The sequence below is a fragment of the Thamnophis sirtalis genome, unplaced genomic scaffold (genome assembly GCF_051295495.1).
Source record: "Thamnophis sirtalis isolate CommonGarterSnake01/CBP01778 unplaced genomic scaffold, rThaSir2_p1.2 scaffold_2, whole genome shotgun sequence".
Taxonomy (NCBI): Eukaryota; Metazoa; Chordata; class Lepidosauria; order Squamata; family Natricidae; genus Thamnophis; species Thamnophis sirtalis.
In genome coordinates, this window is record NW_028261382.1 from 52216080 (window position 1) to 52234796 (window position 18717).

Consider the following 18717-nt stretch of genomic DNA (forward strand, 5'->3'; position numbering starts at 1 on the left):
TTATAGGTGACCTGTATTCTCAAAAGTACAGCTGGATCTTGCTTTGAAGTTAAATGTGTTTAGTTCCTAAGGGCAAGCAGACTGATCAATTTTCCGTCTTTAATGTGAAAATATTCTAGCTGGCCTCAGCTAGTTGAGCGTAATCACACCCTTGTCTCTCTGACAGATGTTCATTGTGGACCGCGTGGAAGGGGACAGCTGCTGTCTGAACGAATTCACTGTGTCTGGGTCAACGTATGCGCCCGTCGGAGAGATGTGAGAACCTTCATCCTTTCTGCTTGCCAGCTTATCCATCTCCTGGTCTCTTTGTGTGCGGTGTGGCCAAGCCTCGAATGATGGGGCCTGGAAGGCAAATGGATGCCAAGAAAGAGGATTGAGCTTGAGATTTAAACCCTCTCAATCTGTAGATTGAAAAGTAACAATTTTCCTTTGGGAAAGCAGGAAAAGCTGCACATGATTTGAGACATATTATTAATACTTGCTCTCTGTCTCTTGCCTGGGCAGAATACGATAATTCTCTACTGTACCTTTTTATTATTACTTTATTTTTAAAAAAAATATATATAATCCAAAAGAGTCTTTCAGAGTTAAGATTTTTGTTCTAGAAGTGTCAGGCCCACAAGTGACCATTCTGTTAATCTGATTTATTTGCTAAAAGCCTATGTACCGGAATCTTCTCGACTAACAGTCCTTTTGATGGCATTCATCCAATTCTGTAAAATTCCCAGCTCTTAAAAGCATTTTTTTCATCCCATTTGCTGCCCTCCATGATTTTTATTTTTTTGAACTTGCTCCAATTTGTCTGACTCCTCCTAGGATCCAATCACTTCACCGATAAATGAGGAGTCCTTTCAATTGTCTGAAATTTCGTCTCTTTTCCTTTTCCTCCCTGATTCCTCCCCAACCCCAAACAGTCACAGAGACGATAAACCTGTCAAATGCTGTATGTACGACGGCCTCATTGAATTGGCCACAATCTGCGCCCTCTGCAATGACTCCTCGCTGGATTTCAATGAAGTGAGTAGAATTCATGAGCAAAACACCTTCTGTGCTCTTGCTTGTAACTTTTCCGTGCCCTTTTGAAACACGCGAGTGCCCATCAAGAAATCATAACCCCGTTAAACTAGCACAGAGTATAAAGAAGGGGAATTGAGGGCAGACCTCTTGAGTCCTGGAAAATCTATGATAAACGGCTTGGTCCCCCGGTTGTACCACAAAACCGCGGACGACAAAATCGCAGTCGACGAAAGCGCGTATGTGATGTCATCACAGCGCGACGAAAAAGATCGAAAAATGTAAAAATAAAGCTAAAACCTTCCCCTAACCCCCCCAAACCTAACCCTAACCCTTAACCTAACCCTAACCCTTAACCTAACCCTTACCTTTATGTGAATCGGCTTGCTGTAATTTAATTTTTATTTCAATTTTTCGATCTTTTTCGTCGCGTTGTGATGACATCACATACGCGATTTCGTCGACCGCGCTTTTGTGGAACGCGCTTTTGACGGGTCACGGGTCCCCCATGGTTCTCGGCTAAAGCCTGCGTACACGCTTAGTGAAATTAACATAACTTGGGACTTCTGATACCACTGCTTGTGTTTGCGTGTTTCCTAGGGATCCTATCTCACTCTTTCATGGACCTTAGGGATATTTTTACGAGGATCGTAAGCCAGTCAGAAATGCTGAAACGATATAAAATGTCGAATGGCCAAATAAACCTGAGATCTCCTCCCGATTTTTTTAATCGGCCAAAGTTACGTCCGATGGCACTTTGTCTTAGCATGCTTTTTTCCGAGTGTCATTTCCATCCATCCCTCCTTGTGCCACTTTCGTCATCAGACGTTGGCGATCACGTTGACGATCCTATTTTTATCAGCGGCCGCACGAAAAAGGGCTGCTGAGTTTTCAAACCGGTCCCTTCGATTTGGAAGCCATGATGGTGATCTTCTTCAGCCTTAACCTCGTTTGCCTGCAGTCTTTCCCTGGAGGATTAAGGGAAGGATGCCGTATTTTCCCGGGTGTCGCATCCCATGTCCAACCTATTCTTTCGCTTTTTAATGATTTTGATGATCTCCCTTGGCTTTCCCAAGCGCCTCATCCCCATCTCATTTCCATCTTTGGAGTTGAGTTGCAAGTCCATGATGACGAATCTATGGCACGCATGTCCGGAGTGACACATGGAGCCATGTCGCCTGGCATGCGGGGTCATCGCCCGTTCCTCTTCTGGGTTTCTGATGCGTGCGCAATGATCAGCTAGCCTTCATCCGTGCAGCAGTGCCGGGAGCTGGAAGAGCTAGACTTCCGTTTTCCAGCGCGACCTTGCACTGGTCGTTGCCAGCGCATGCGAGTCAGTAACCAGAAGACTAGCTGGCCGGCACGTATGTGTGCGCCAGAAACCGGAAGTTCGTTTCCCGGTGCGTGCATGCCCCTTGGGCAACTCCTCTTCCGGGTTGCATCCCAGGCGACTGCAGGCACAACACACGGTTTTCGGCACCCAGTGCCAAAAAGGTTCCCCGTCGCTGCTGTAGGGGATGGTGATACTAACAGTGACTTTTTTTGGTTTAATTATAGGCAAAGGGAGTTTATGAGAAGGTTGGGGAAGCCACAGAGACTGCCCTGACCTGCCTGGTGGAGAAGATGAACGTGTTCGACACGGAACTGAAAGGGCTGTCCAAGATCGAGCGGGCCAACGCTTGTAATTCGGTCAGTCCTTGTAAAACGCTGGGCCTCTGGTGGGGGTGGGGGTGCTTCCTTGCACGCTGGTTGCAACCCGCTTCTGCTTCCTCTCCATGCAGGTGATTAAGCAGCTGATGAGGAAAGAATTCACGCTCGAATTCTCCCGGGATAGGAAATCCATGTCCGTTTACTGCGTTCCAAACAAGCCCAGCCGGACGGCCATGACCAAGATGTTTGTCAAGGCAAGTACCCGGGAGGGGGGAGAGACGTCACTGAAGGGGCATCACAACAGATGGGCCAGATTGCAGGTAGTCCTGGACTTACAGTTGTTCTGACCGAGGCTTCCCAAGAGCATGAAACAAACTTCTGGTTTCGACAAAAAAACCCTTTTATTAATTGGCTGAATTCTGCTCGTTCAGCAAAGTCTTTCAAGGGAGGATTTACAGTCACAGACTTTATCTGGCTTGGAGAACTGCCAGACGGAGATCTGCAACACCTTCATCAATGAAGTGAACTGATGGTCTCCTGCAAACTCCACTCCCCTGTTGCTCCTCTTTTATGTCCTCTGGGAGGGGCCATTCATCGTCCCCCTGTGGCCTTCCTCCCAAGTCGACCCCTGTTCTTTAGCTCTTCCCTTCGTCTGGCTACCCTGTGCATGTGCACACTGGGAACAGGCTCCAGCTGTTCTTCTGCCTCACTGATGTCTGACTCTGAAGGCAGCTGATAACTGTCAGACGTCCCTGGCTCCCTCTCTGCCTCCGACACAGAGCCCTCCTCAGAGCCTTCCCCAGACTCCAGGACTGGCCCAGGTCCCTCCACAACCTCCTCACTGTCTGCTGGTGGGATATGGATGCTTGGCAACCGGCCTGTATTTATGACCATGGCCGTGTTCCTGGGTGGTGGGATCCCCTTTTGCGACCTCATGAGCAAAGTCTACGGGGAAACAGATTCATTTAACAATCACGTGACTGACTTAACACCTGCAGTGATTGACTTAACAACTGTTGTTCAAATGCGGCAGGGGGGTTTCACTTAGGAACTGTCTCGCTTAGCGGTGGATATTCTGGGCTCCGTTTTGATTGTACGTTGAGGACTACAGTACACCAAAACACAACTCTGGGTTTAAGCGACACCTTCACCTCCTTCGTGAAACAGCTCCGGGGTGATTCTGTGATGAAAAGAGTCTGCAGCTGAATCGGTTCCTCTTTCTCTCTCCCACAGGGTGCTCCAGAAGGAGTGATTGACAGGTGCACCCATTTCCGAGCAGGAAACATGAAAATACCTTTAACCCCGGGGATTAAGCAGAAGATCATGACCGTCATCCGTGAATGGGGCACCGGGAGGGACACGCTGCGTTGCCTGGCCCTGGCCACCCACGACAACCCACCCAGAAAGGAGGATATGAACCTGGAAGATTCCACAGGCTTCATTACCTATGAGGTTGGTCTCCTCTCAGGACAACGTTTCCATTGTTGGAGTCTTAAACAGGTGGTTTGACCCGCTGGGTGGAAGTCCCAGATTGGATGGACAGAGCTCCTTGGAGTGAGCTGAGTCCCTGCGTACGAAGCTCTGCGTTTCGTCATCTAGCTTGTCCCAATCATGCTATGCCCTAGACCGGGAGACCAAGATGAACTCTCCCTGTAGTCTTTGGTTTGGGCGGAATGATAAGTTCTCTAAAGGAAGGAGGGAGGGGGAGAGAGAGAAAGAAAGAAAAAATTAGTGGAGGGAGAGAGGAAACTTGGAAGAAGGAAGGAAAGAAAGAAAATTAGTGGAGGGAGAGGGGAATCTTGGAAGAAGGAAGGAAGGACAGAAAATTAGTGGAGAGAGAGAGAAACTTGGAAGAAGGAAGGAAGGAAGGAAGGAAAATTAGTGGAGGGAGAGAGGAGTTAGAAGGAAAAAAGGGTGGGAAGAAAAAAGGGTTAAAAGGAGGGAGAGAGGAAAGAAAAGAAAAAGAAGATATGGCAGATTACATGTTTAAAAGTTGCAAAGTAATAAAGAGATCTACATTGTTGTCAATCTCCTGCGGGCAGTTTCCTTCTGACTGAGACCCCTTGACCCCCCTCTGGCCTTGCTCCCCGTTCAGACCAACCTGACCTTCGTGGGCTGCGTGGGAATGCTGGACCCTCCCCGCATCGAGGTGGCCTCCTCCATAAAGCTGTGCCGGCAAGCGGGCATCCGGGTGATTATGATAACTGGCGACAACAAGGGGACGGCGGTGGCCATCTGCCGGCGCATCGGCATTTTCGGGGAAGACGAGGACGTCACCTCCAAAGCCTTCACCGGCCGGGAGTTCGATGAACTTTCGCCAGCCAGCCAGAGAGATGCCTGCATGAACGCCCGCTGTTTCGCCCGCGTGGAGCCCTCCCACAAGTCCAAAATTGTGGAGTTTCTCCAGGCCTTTGACGAAATCACAGCAATGGTAAGCGTGCGTGTGGGGAGTGCAAATGAGCAGCAACCTTTTCTGCACAGACAAGCGTGTGATGGGATGGTGGGTCATACAGCTTACAGCCTTGGCTTACAACCGTTCATTCAGTTCGAAGTTATAAAGACCCTGAAGCAGGTGACTTACGACCGTTTCCCACACTTGCGGCCTTTGCAGCAATCCCGTGGTTACGGGATCAGAATTTGGAGGCTTGGCAACTGACGTGTCCTTATGACGGTTGCAGCATTTGATTCCCCTTTTGCGACCTTCGGACAAGTAAAGTCAGTGGGGAATCCAGCGTCACTTCACAACCAAATTACTAACTTAACAACTGCAGTGATTCACTTAACTATTGCAAGAAAGGTCGTAAGATGAGGCCAGTTGACTCACTTCACAGCTCTCTCGCTTAGCAACAGAAATATTGAGCTCAGTTGTGGCCATAAGTGGGAGGACTTGCTTTTCAGGGGATGAATCAAAATAGAATTTATTAATCTATTCTGAGACCCAGAGACTCTGCAGCCAATTCCAGGGGGCCCAACGCTAAACTCTTTGTCTGGGCATCATGACCCGACTCAAAACTTCTCCCAGACAGGAGACGGCGTAAACGATGCCCCCGCTTTGAAGAAGGCAGAAATCGGAATCGCCATGGGATCTGGCACGGCCGTGGCGAAGTCGGCATCGGAAATGGTGCTGGCAGATGACAATTTCTCCACCATCGTAGCCGCTGTGGAGGAAGGCCGGGCCATCTACAATAACATGAAGCAATTCATTCGCTACCTCATCTCCTCCAACGTTGGAGAAGTGGTCTGGTGAGTCGGCCGGTGTTTGCAACTAGGAGCAGAGCAAGGGCTGGAGGTTGTGAACTAGGCTTCCGCTTGGTCCCCAAAACCCTATTTTTATTTCAAAGGCTGTGAATTACTGTATTTTTCAGAATATAAGACGCACCGGACTATAAGACGCACCAAGGTTTTGAAGTCTCAAATTTAAAAAAAAGTTTTTGCACTCTGCAAACCTCCCCAAAATGGCCCGTTTTTCGCGAAAACGGGCCTGTTTTTTGTTTTTAAAAAAGGGGGGGATTAGGAAGTTTATAGAGTGCTCCTGGGGGCTGGGGGGGGCAAAATTGAGTAAAAAAATGGTCCATTTTTTCCCTCCCCAGCCCCCAGGAGCTCTCTAAAAGCTTCCTAGAGGCTCTGCACGGCCATTTTGGTGAAGGGGGCGTGGTTTCGGGAAGCCAAAAATGCTGTGTTCAGTGTATAAGACGCACCCAGATTTTCAGCCTCTTTTTTTGAGGGAAAAAGTTCCGTCTTATACTCTGAAAAAATACGGTATGTCCATTTGGGGTGAATTATATAAGAAGGGAACCCAGAGATCTCTCCCTATGGGGGACACTTCATCCTCTTAGGCAGGGTTCCAGCCTGCCTTTCCGCTGTCTGCTTGCCCAGCTCTGAGAGCGTGAAGAACCAGTGGTTTAGCTTCTAAGCATCGTAGCTTATTAGCAGGAACATGGCTTAACCTCTGCTCTTTCTTTCCTTCCTCCTCCTTTAGCATCTTCCTGACAGCCGCCCTGGGCTTCCCGGAAGCTTTAATCCCTGTCCAGCTGTTATGGGTAAACCTTGTGACCGACGGACTTCCGGCCACCGCCCTGGGCTTCAACCCCCCTGATCTGGATATCATGAGCAAGCCACCTCGTAACCCCAAGGAGCCCCTCATCTCCGGCTGGCTCTTTTTCCGTTACTTGGCGATCGGATGTGAGTGTTTTTGCCTGAGTGCCACGGAACTAGAGAGAGCAGAGCTGGTTCCCTTTCCGCTTAATTCAGTTTTTTACCAACACCACCCCAATCTTGGCCACTTGGACGTGGGTGGATTTCAATTTCCTGTGCTGGCTGGGGAATTCTGGGAGTTGAAGTCCCCCCTTCTTCAAGTGGCCACGGTTAAGAAAAACAGTACCATAATCAAACAGTCATAAAAATCAGTTTTGTAGCAGAAACCCATTTTGTAGCAAGTTAAGATAACAGGAGATTGTCTTTGGGTGCCAAAATCAGTTCGGGGGGGCTGCATCCATTTCTCCTCCCAGTTGCAGTCAAGTCAGTGGTTCTGTCACAGCAGGGCCTCCAACTGATCTCCTCCTGCAATTGCTTTGCGTTAAAACACAAATTCAAGCCTCGTTATTACACCAGGCACTGAACTAAGGATGAATGCAACAAGCATCCCAAAAGACAGAGGCCTCGTTGTAGCAGAGTCCCCACAACTCATGGCTTCATGCGGCAAACTCTTCTCACTCACACAACATGGCCCATTCACTACGGACCCCCTTTAAATACCTTGGGGTCCGTGAACCATGACCACAGACCACCAAAATTTAACTCAAGATTTACAACATAGACTGCATCAAACATATGTGGGCACCCTGAACCGTTGCAGCTCCCCCCCCCCCCGGATCTGCAGACCACAGGTTGAGAACCACTGACTAGCCACTTTCCTGGATTTGTTCTGAGTCAGAGATCCAATGTGGGAAGGAGTCCAGTTGTGAGGACCTTCATGTTCTGACCGAGGGCTTCCTGAGAGCCTGAAGCAGACTCCTGGTCCCGACAAAAAACCCTTTTATTAATTGACTGTGAATTCTGCTCCTTCACATCCAGCAAAGTCTTTCGAGGGAGGATTTACAGTCACAGACCTTATCTGGCTTGGAGAGCTGCCAGGCCGATCTCTGCAGAACTTGGCAAGGAGTCTCAGAGAGTCACAAACTAATGAAGCGAACTAATGGTCTCCTGCAAACTCCACTCCCCTTTCGCTCCTCTTTTATTCCCTCTGGGAGGGGCCATTCATAGTCCATCTGTGGCCTTACTCCCAAGTCGACCCCTGTTCTTTAGCAGTCCCCTTCCTCTGGCAACTGCGCATGCGCCCACTGGGAACAGGCTCCAGCTGTTCATCTGCCTCACTGATGTCTGACTCTGAAGGCAGCTGATAACTGTCATACGGCCCTGGCCCCCTCTCTGCCTCCGACACAGAGCCCTCCTCAGAGCCTTCCCCAGACTCCAGGACTGGCCCAGGTTCCTCCCCAACCTCCTCACTCTCCGAATTGGCTGCCAGCTCTGATGGCTGCTGGCGGGTCACAACACTGACCAATGAGAGCTAAGCCTGCTGAACGATGGCAGTGGGAGACCCCAGTAGCCGTGGCCCATTGGTGGGATGTCTTATTAATTCAGTGGCGCAAGACTTACCCTGCTTCTTCTCCTCCTCCTCAAGGTTACGTCGGAGCTGCCACAGTGGGCGCTGCCGCTTGGTGGTTCATAGCTGCAGACGGGGGCCCAAGAATTACCTACTACCAGCTGGTATTTCCTTCTTGATATTTCGGTTCTTGGCAACTTGTCTTCCAAACGAAGCTTAGCGGGGTTTGGGATTTTCGGGGTTTTTTTGCAGCCTGCCTACATGGCGTGTCATCGGAAGGCTTAAAATCTTGTTAAAACCTATCCGCAAGTGTTGTGGAAAATCCTCTTCTTCATCACCCATCCAAGGAGTCCCTGCTTAACAATAATAGCCTGATTAGAAACCTTTGTTTTATTAAAACAAAGCATTGTTCTTAGCGGTATTGTACCATGGAGGGTGCTTTAATGAATTTGGGGTAGAGAAAGAGAGCAAATTGGCCCCGGGGTTTTGTTGTTGTTGTTGTTGTTGTTGGGATTAAGGTTGCCTTCTGCTGTGTTTCAGAGTCATTTCCTGCAGTGCAAAGAGGACAATCCAGACTTTGAAGGGGTCGACTGTGTGGTGTTTGAGTCTCCCTATCCTATGACCATGGCGCTCTCCGTCTTGGTCACCATTGAGATGTGCAACGCCCTCAACAGGTTAGGATGCCTGAAATGAGGAAGAGATCTTCTCTTCTTCCTCCTTTTCCTTCTCCTTTCCCTTCCCTCCTCCTCCTCCTCTTCCTCCTCCTCCTCCTCCTCTTCCTTCCACTGTCATTCTCCTCCTGCCCTCCTCTTCCCTTTCTTCCTCCTCTTCCCTCTTTTTTTCCTTCCCTCCTCCTCTTCCTCCTTTTCCTTCTCCTTTCCCTCCCCCCCTCCTCTTCCTCCTGCTCCTCCTCCTCTGCCTCATTTTCCTTCTCCTTTCCATCCATGGCTCCATATGAGCCACGATGGGACAGTGATTAGAGTGCAGTACTGCAGGCTAATTCTGCCAACTGCCAGCAGTTCAATCCTGACCGGCTCAAGGTTGACTCAGCCTTCCATCCTTCCGAGGTGGGTCAAATGAGGACCCAGATTGTTGGGGGAAAGAGGCTGCCTCTGTAAAACCGCTTAGAGAGGGCTGTGAAGCAGTATATAAGTCTTAAGTGCTATTGCTATCCTCTTCCTTCTATCCTCTTTCTCCTCCTGCCCTCCTCCTCTTCTTCACCATTCCATTCTCCATTAAAGCAGCCTTCCCCTTCATAGGCCCTCCAGAGGGATTGAGCTGGAAGCCCTGTACCCAACCTTTTCTCTTTTTTCCCCCCCGCAGCCTCTCGGAGAACCAGTCCTTGCTACGGATGCCTCCGTGGGAGAACGTCTGGCTCCTGGGCTCCATTTGCTTGTCCATGTCTCTCCACTTCCTCATCCTTTATGTAGAACCATTGCCAGTAAGTCTCTGCAACACACACATTGGAGGGGGTGGGGGTGGGGTGGGATCGGGAGCATCAGAAGTCCACTTGCTAAACCTTAGACTTCTTTCCCAGTTGCTCTTTGCAGAAGCGAAAGCAACTCGTGTGCCCTTCCGAGCACATCTCCCGGTCATGTGTCACTCCACAAGCGAGCTATGGTTTACTGCTCCAAAGTCTTAAGGCCTTCACCCCATTCTAGGGAGAAGGAAAGGCAGAAGCCCATCCTGGTTCGCCAAGGTCTCCCCGAACATCTGGCCAAGGTGTGCTTCTCAAACCCGGCATCTCTTAAAATGGGTGGAGTTCAGGGGCGAAATGCTACCGGCTCAGAGCAGTTCACTCGAACCAGTAGGAAAAACGCCCCCCGTTTGTCCGAACCGGCAGTTAAAAAAAATGCTGCTGGTTTGGGCGAACCAGTTTTCCCGACAATCAGCTGTGACGCACGATTTATATCGCTAGAAAGCAAGATTTCTAAATCGCATGCCACAGCGGGTTCCTCCCCCTCGCTTTCTTTTACCTTTGCAGTGGTGGGAAATAACCGGTACGCCCCAGTACGGGCGTACCGGTGCCTGCTGGGAGCACCAGATACCATTCCGGTACGGTGCTCTGGAGGGCCCACCCGTCTGCCCTCCTTACCTGTATTTGAGCCAATTGGGGCTTTGGTGCATGGGGCGTACGGCCCCTGTGCAACACTCCGCCGAGCAGCTGGAGCATTACGGGTGGTAGTACGCATGCACGTGGTGGACGGCGGGCCCCGTTGCAGCGTTGCAACGGGATCAGGAACCCACCACTGGTGCCCCCTCACGTTGCTGACGAACCAGTAGGAAAAGTAAATGGATTTCACCCCTGGTGGACTTAGCAAGGATTTCCCAACCATCACGGGAGGGGAGTTGAAGCCCCCACAACATCCAAACGTTGCCGGGATTGAGAAAAAGTTGACCTAGTGAATTCTGGGAATTGAAGTTCCCGCGTTTTAAAGGTGCCGAGGTTGAGAAACGTTGACCGTAACGAATTCTGGGAGTGGGAAGTCCACCCGCTCTAAAGACACCCCCCCCCCCGGCCCTTCGCGCGAGCTCCCGCCTGACCCTCCCTCCGCCTTCTCTCTTCCCCAGCTGATCTTCCAGATCACCCCTCTGAACCTGACCCAGTGGCTGATGGTGCTCAAGCTCTCCCTGCCGGTGATCCTGATGGACGAGACTCTTAAGTTTGTGGCCCGCACTTACCTAGAGCCGGGTAAAGATATTGTGCCAGCCGCCACCAAACCACGTCCTTTGTCTGCATGCACCGAAGGGATCTCCTGGCCGTTCGTGCTGCTGTCCTTGCCGCTGTTGATTTGGCTTTATAGCACAGACACTAACTTTAGTGACATGTTTTTTTCTTGACCTAAAAGTCCTCTAGCGGTAGCTGGGCAAGTCAGAGAGATGTTTAACTTAAAAAAAAAAGAAAAGGAAAAAAAAATCGGATTTTTTAAAAAAAACAAAATTGTTCCAAGCAATTTGTCTTATTCTGCTGAATTTTCACATGAACATATTTTGCCAGTGACTGAGGTTTCCATATTCTAGACTCTGGGTTTTCCCCTCTTTTCCCCCCCCCTTTTTTTTCTTTCCTCTGATCCCCTGTGGGGAGGGGGTGTGTGCGTCCTCTTCTTCCCCCCCCCCACTCCCCCACTTCTTTTATACACAAACTAGGGTGTCCATCGACATGTACAGAGAAATTAAACACTATTTTATGCAAATATTTTTTGTAGAGGAGACGCATGTACAGTGTTCTGTTTCATAGTTCACTCATCCTTGTAAAAAAAAACAAAAAAACTACGACAGCGCTGGGGGTGGCGGGGTTGGGGAGGCAGGTGGGGGGGGTCACATTTTGAGAAAACCGTGATGGGTAGGTAGCAGATTTTAGGGAATGAGTGTCCTGGGGGGGGGATGTTTCCCTCCCTTAAAACCAGAAACATGCGAACTCTCTTCATGTCTGCTGCATGGTTGAACATCTAATCCTCATTTTTATCATTCAGTTGGGCGTTTTCTGCACTGGTCAGACCAGACCGCTGCCTCAATTATTCCCCCCCTCCATCCCCCGGCCGCCTTTTCTTCCATTATTTCTTTCCTTTTCTTTTTGGTTTTGCTCTACCCTTCTTCAGAAATCTCTTCCTGATCTCGACGGTGCAGAAAAACGTCATTTTGAGAGGCATCCCGCTAAAAATTTAAGTTGTGGTGGTGGTTTTTTCTTTTTTTCTTTCATTCCTTTGTTCGTTTCTATCCCCGAGGTTTTTGTTTTTCTTTTTTTAAAAAAAAAAATCAAAAACAAAAAGCAGAAACAAAACTATTTATTTAAATATCATCTGTATTTTTACTTGTAACAAGGTTGTTTCACACCAGCATTGCCCACTTTGGGAAGGGATGGGAGAGGAAAGGAAGGAAGGGAAGGGAAGGGAGGGAGGAAGGAAGGAAGGAAGGAAAGAAAGGGGGAGGTGATCTGGATGGACTTTAAGTAAAGAGCAAAAAAAGAGAGAGAGAGAATAAATTTTCTTTTACAATCGAGACGGTTCTGTTTGGCATTTTCATTTCTAACCTAAATTCCATTTTAATTCTTGCGTCAGGTTTTTATTTTTCTTCTCCTCCCTCCCCTGTTCCATTACTGTTATTAATCGGGGCATCGACAACCAAACCTGATTCGTTGGCTCAGAATTTTTGTGGTGTTTGTTTTTGTTTTTTTTAAAGAGCTGGGATTTGCCTCTGTCCCCCTCCCCGTTTTTTCCCCCCTTTGGTTTATTTAATTCTCTATAGAATTAGAATTCTAATTCTAAGTTAATCCTCCGTGCCACCTTGTCGAGGTACCATCTGCTAGCCACATCTCGGGCTGCAGCGAATAAGTTAACAACTTGTGTATCCGTGTGTGTGTGTGTTGTAAAAAAATTTGTAAATACCACGTAACGCAATGAACATGTTGTAGAGAACTCTATTTTGTGTCCCTCTGCCCCCTCCCCGCCCCCCCCCCGTGGCACTAACCACCATCGTTCTCTTGTGACCAATGTCTGTGCATGGTGTCTGTTTATTGCCTTTCCAAACTTGAGTCCTGTTATTGATATGTAAGTTCATTAACAGTCTAACTGTGTGGTGTTTCTCTCCAATGCCTTCCAACATTTCATCGGCTGAAGTGAGTATCTCTCTCCCATTTCGATGGTGGTGCGTGCAATGTATGTAACACGAAGGGATCCTATGCTGTGTGTTGCCCTTCCAGAGACCTCAATAAACAGATTTCTGTAGCCTACATTTTTCTGCCTTAGCCTAGCCCAAAAACCTTTCCCGCCTTTCTGCTGATTTAAATCTCGAGAGACTCAATTGGTTGCCTTTATTCTGAAGTCCCCGGGGCCCCCTTCAGACCACATTCCCTTCTCAAAACATTTGGAGTCTCTGGGGTCCTTGGTACTCTCTGAGCGTGGTGGTTTTCTTGCAGACGTCTCCTGACCCAGCCTGGGAATATCATCAGTGGTGAAAGGGAGAGGGGCTTGCGGAATGGAGGAAGAGAAAGGGAGAAAGAGGATTGTATGGTCCTTAGTGCTCTCTGAGCTTGGTGGTTTTCTTGCAGACGTCTCTTGACCCAACTAGGGAACATCATCAGTGCTGGAAGGGAGAGGGGTGGAGGAGGAGGAGGAGGAAGAGATGGATTGTAGTCCTTAGTGCTGTGTGAGCTTGGTGGTTTTCTTGTGGAGTGGAGGAGGACTGTAGGGTCTTGGATGCTCTCTGAGCTCGTTGTTTTCCTACAGGCGTTTCATTCCCTGACTAGGGAACATCATCAGTGCTAGAAAGGAATGGGATTTGTGGAGAGGAGGAGAAGGGGAAGGGAAGGGGGAGAACCAGCCTCTCTGAGAGGCTGAGCTTGGTGCTCTCTTGAGTTTCGTACTCTCTGAGCTTGGCTGTTTTCATGCAGACGTTTCATGGCCCAACTAGGGAACATCATCAGTGCTGTCTAGCAGGATTTCTTTGTCGGCACTTGGCTCTTCCTGGGCTTTGCTTGAAAGATTGCTAAGAAGAGAAGGCTTTGTAAGGAGGGACGCGACTTCTTCCATTGTCCAAACCTAATTTTGGCTTACATTCTCGGGACATGCTTGATTTAGAAGCCGGCGAGAGAGTTGGACTAGCTGAGCCTGGAGGATTAACTTGGCTGTCAGGTCGAGGTGCCAGTTGGCTCCCTCTGCTGTTCGTCCGATGGTGTTTGGGAGGGCATTGCTTTGGGTCTCCATGGCAGGGGATCCTGCTGGAGGAATCCAGGGGGTTTCTGAATCTTCTCCCAGGAGAGGCTGCTTCCTAGAACTCCAAGCACATCCATGGGGCTTTTCTTGGCATAGTTCGGATCCATAGCCCCTGTTGTGGTCCGCCAGCAGATTCGGAAAGAGAGGAGGTTGGGGAGGAATCTGGAGTCTGGGGAAGGCTCTGAGGAGGGCTCTGTGTCGGAGGCAGAGAGGGGGACAGGGCCGTCTGACAGTTCTCAGCTGCCTTCAGAGTCAGAGATCAGTGAGGCAGAAGAACAGCTGGAGCCTGTTCCCCGTGTGCGCATGCGCAGAGTTGCCAGACGAAGGGAACAGCTAAAGAACAGGGGTCGACGTGGGAGTGAGGCCACAGGGGGACGGTGAATGGCCCCTCCCAGAGGGAATAAAAGAGGAGCGAAAGGGGAGTGGAGTTTGCAGGAGACCATTAGTTCGCTTCATTGGTTCGTGACTCTCCGAGACTCCTGGCCAAGTTCTGCAGATCTCGGCCTGGCAGCTCTCCAAGCCAGAGAAGGTCTGTGACCGTAAATCCTCCCTTGAAAGACTTTGCTGGGTGTGAATGAGCGGAATTTCACAGTCAATTAATAAAATGGTTTTTTGTCGGGACCAGGAGTCGGCTTCAGGCTCTCAGGAAGCCTAGGACAGCCCCTTGCTTCCCAAAGGATGCGAGTCTCTGCTGTTCTCCCATTTGCACCAACAAAGAGAGTGAGTTACGGTTGCAGGCGTTCTTCGTTCCCAGGTTAGGCTCGGTTTTGCAAATAGCACCCAACCCTCTCCACGTGCCTTGGGGCCACAACCACTTCTAAGACGGCAGCAGGATGATGTATTTTTAATAGCTGAGCTGAGCTGCCCCTGGTTATTTGTTTTCCTTTTATTTACACAATACAGCTGTCCTCTTAAATCAGCAGAACGTGGCTTGTTGCTGTTTCCAAATTGCTTTGTGTACAGATTTACAGCTGCTCGGTTTCGAACTTTCCTTTTTTTCCCCCCTCTCTCTCCGGGGAGCATCAGAAAGGGAGGTGGGAGACCTTTGTAAAAATAACACAGGACAATCCCCCCTCACCCTTAAAAAAAAAATTAGCTGCCTGCAAGGAGAAAAGCAGGGAGGATTCCAGGAGAGACAAAGCATGCAACAATAATGCAGATTGTCTTGTGTCCTCACACCTGTCTTGTTTATACATCTTGCACTGCTTAACCATTAGTTCATGGCTTAGAAGCGCATTTTTTTACCCATCAGGGCCCCCCCCAAAAAATCCCCCAAAAGAGATGGGTATTTTCTGGCACATTCCTCAACTTACAACAAAAAAAGCAGATTGGAAATGTTTTATCCAGAGGGAATGGTTCAAACAGGCACTGTAGAATAAACGGTCAGAAAATTTCAGGGGGAAAAAAACCTAATAAGAGCCAATGAGCCTCGATAGGAAAAGCCAAACGGTTTAAGACCAGGTTGCGTTGAAAGGGCTGTTGGTTACGCCAAGCAATACCCAGGAATCTGGAAATATGAGTGGCCTACACGCCAAGGGTGGATGTAGATTTTCCTGGAGGAAAAATAGCTATTGCATTGCTAGGCGATAGTAACAATGCTGTTGGAAAGTTGCCTGCGCTTTCAAAGCCCTTAATCGGACTCGCTCTTAAATAGTGAATATGGAGGGATGGATTAGATTCATTTGGGCTCCAGGTGTTGAGGGTTCAACCCTCCCCAAGGAGAGGGGTTACAAACCCCCCCCGTTTGTACTTTGGGGGGTCTTAAAAGGGGATGGTACAATTCTGAAGAATGTCTCGACTCCACAATTGGCTATATTTGTGTGTGATCCGCTAATCACCTTGCAGCTTTCGGGTGGATGAAGGAAACTTGCTAATTCTAAATGTCCTCTTAGCTTTTTAATGCTTAGTTCTTTTTCCACTAATCTGTATTTTCCTGTTGGCTCGTGGGAAGTTACGATCAATTGCCTATCGCTAACTAAGTCTTAAAAAGAAAAAAAAGGCAATCTTTTGCTTTGATTATGCTCTCTTTTATCTGTCTTTTATCACTAATGTTTTCTTTTCTCTCTCTCTCTCTCTCTCTCTCTTTCTCTCTCTCTCTCTTTTTCCTTTGCAGTGAAACTGGAGTAAATCATTTAGTCCTAAACCAATTTTTGCCGAATTGTAAGGTTAATTTTCTTGCATGTGTCTTTAGCAACGCGTCTGCTGAAAACATCTGCATGAGTCTTGTACATGGAAAAAAAAAACTTTTTAAAAGCCTTCCCAAAAGCGAAGGAGAAAAAAAAAATTGAACTGCAAACTTGTGTTCCGTGAAGGAAGTGTGTGGTGCTCTTACAACTAAAGGTTTATATATACAGATCTACCAAACTGTGCAATATAGTTTTTAACTGATAAAAAACAAAAACTTCTGCAAAAGATGTACTGGGAATGCATGAAGACAAGGCTCCCTTAACCTGCTGAGCAAGAAATATGAGTGATGATCCGGCCAAGATTTCCCCCCCCTCCCCTCCTTTTTCCATATTTCATTGTGTAAAATGTTATTGATCCTTTATCAAAATGTACAGTATTAGACTGTCGAAATGCATGCTTTTCAGTTGTACGTAGCCGATGAACCTCTATTGTATCTTTGAAAAAAAAAAAGAAAAATTTAACAGTTTAAACAGCTCTGTACAATATGCAGTTCTATTTATACAGATCATTTGATGGATGGTACCGTTCCTGAAATGTTTTAAGAAAACTCTTAAACCTTCAAATTCCATAACTTCAGTTTCTTTTTTTTAAAAAAAGAGAAATAATCACCCGGAGTGTGCAAATAAGACTTTTTCTTTTTGCAACGTAGTCGTGTAACTTATTTTAAAAATCTAAAAGTCGTTCAGTGCAATACACGAGTCGTGACGCATTTTATCCGAACAAGAGAGGGGGGGTGGTCAACTTGGAAGGGCTTCCCAACGCCAGCAAAGCAGCAGGCAGGAACCCCCCCCCCTCCCTCGGTTTTCCTTCCTTGATACTTTTCTCGGATGGATTTCCAAACCCACAGGAGACGCGCGCCTTCGCCTGGATTCCTACCTCGAGGGAATTCCCACGGGCAAAATGTGGCCGAGGGTTTATTGGCGTGGCTCCCGGCGTGGTGGAGTCCCCTTCGGATCCATTTCTAAGATATAGCATGTGTGACTTTTTTTTTTTTTTAGAAGTTGTAAATAACGTCTGATGGAACATCACACTACCATCCTGGTTTCGGGTAAAATAAAAAACTTATTCTACAGTAAACACCCTTTTTGCCTTTGATGTATTTTCAAGATCTGGAGTTGGATGCTTTGCAGCTTAGGCAGAGAGCATCGCAATCAAACTTCGATTCTCCGTTTCCAGTCATTAGATGTCTTCACCGATTAAATGTCATTCTTGTAAGGAGCTACAGGACTTATGCGGTGGCTAAGAGGTTGTCGACCAGAAAGATCGGCAGTTTGGAGGTTCAAATCCCTAGCGCTGCATAATGGAGTGAGCTCCCGTGACTTGTCCCAGCTTCTGCCAACCTAGCAGTTTGAAACACGTTAAAAATGCAAGTAGGAAAATAGGAACCACCTTTGGTGGGATGGGAACAGCGTTCCGTGGGCCTTCGGCGTTGAGTCATGCCGGCCACATGACCACGGAGACGTCTTCGGACAGCACTGGCTCTTCGGCTTTGAAAGGGAGATGAGCACCGCCCCCTAGAGTCGGGAATGACTAGCACAGATGTGCGAGGGGAACCTTTACTTTTTAAGTAGCTTATCTTCCAGCCTCAAACGATGGGACTCTTTCACTAGCCAGCCAATTACAGTTTAGTTTTTTAAACGGTGGCTGGAACTTAAAAAAGAAGTGAATCTTTTGAACTTGGCATCCGCAGCCCCAAAATTTCACCTGCTCTTGAAGAGCATTTAGAAAGCGAAATTTAACGACACAACAGTCGCCATCCTGATAGGACAACAAAAGAAAGAAATCCTTCCCTCGTTTGCAAATGAAAATGGTGAGGCTTCTCTTTTTTTTTCTCTTGAATATTCTTTTATACTCTCTTGCAATTGGAATCCGTATTTTTTATTGCTTCCAGTTGTGGCCTTAATGGATTAGATCAAGGGTTTTTTTTTCTTCTGCATGGCATCTGCTTTGAAGAGAAGAAGCCACGAGAAACAGAAGTAATTATAGTGGAGGCTTTTGCTGGTAATCCTTGGCAGAATGCATTAGGGGCTTCTAGGCTGGGAATAAAGTGTTATTTTAAGAGATTTCCTATAAAAAGATTTCAGCTTCGGCTTCCAGCTTTGCAGTCCAAGCTTTTGTGATGGCTGCGTTGCCGTTACTGTACTTGAGCTAAGGCCAACAATATTAAACATTGAATCCGTCGAGCTTTATTTATACTTGGGAATAAAACTTTCCCTTGGAGGGTTATTTAGGAACAGGAAAATTCATTTCATTTCCACGTGACCTACGTTCCTGGAGGATATTTTATGCCATCTCCAAGTTGGTTAACGCCAGAAAGAAACGAAAGATTTTATAGAGAAATCAAGAGGAAAAATTGGCAGCTCATCTTTTGGTCAAATGAGGCATTCTCCAGATGTTGCCCGATTTATGTTCTGTGAATTCTTTGTTTTCTAATTCCAATGTTTCCCTGGTTTTTGCTCCCCAAAAACCTTCGTTTGGAAGAAGCCAGGGGCTTCGGCGAGCTGAGATCCACCCGTTTGGAAATCTTCAAGTCATAGTTGTCCCAAAGGTAAT

General features: G+C 47.9%; 1 protein-coding gene across 2 annotated transcripts in view; it reads left to right on the top strand.

Annotated features, from left to right (window-relative positions):
• Positions 1 to 17246, top strand: part of ATP2A2 (ATPase sarcoplasmic/endoplasmic reticulum Ca2+ transporting 2) — a 43042-nt gene extending 25796 nt beyond the window's left edge. The window contains exons 9-21 of one of the 2 annotated variants that reach the window (XM_087705516.1): positions 167 to 255; positions 915 to 1017; positions 2572 to 2703; positions 2796 to 2918; positions 3898 to 4116; positions 4760 to 5095; positions 5687 to 5907; positions 6644 to 6846; positions 8345 to 8430; positions 8807 to 8940; positions 9590 to 9707; positions 10838 to 10958; positions 16091 to 17246. In XM_087705516.1, coding sequence (XP_087561642.1) covers positions 167 to 255; positions 915 to 1017; positions 2572 to 2703; positions 2796 to 2918; positions 3898 to 4116; positions 4760 to 5095; positions 5687 to 5907; positions 6644 to 6846; positions 8345 to 8430; positions 8807 to 8940; positions 9590 to 9707; positions 10838 to 10958; positions 16091 to 16104 — 1899 coding nt within the window. In that variant the 3' untranslated portion in view covers positions 16105 to 17246. Of the gene's footprint in view, positions 1 to 166; positions 256 to 914; positions 1018 to 2571; positions 2704 to 2795; positions 2919 to 3897; positions 4117 to 4759; positions 5096 to 5686; positions 5908 to 6643; positions 6847 to 8344; positions 8431 to 8806; positions 8941 to 9589; positions 9708 to 10837; positions 11463 to 16090 lie in introns of those variants that run through there. The other variant, XM_087705515.1, reaches the window with a different exon arrangement.
• The last annotated feature ends 1471 nt before the right edge of the window (positions 17247 to 18717 follow it).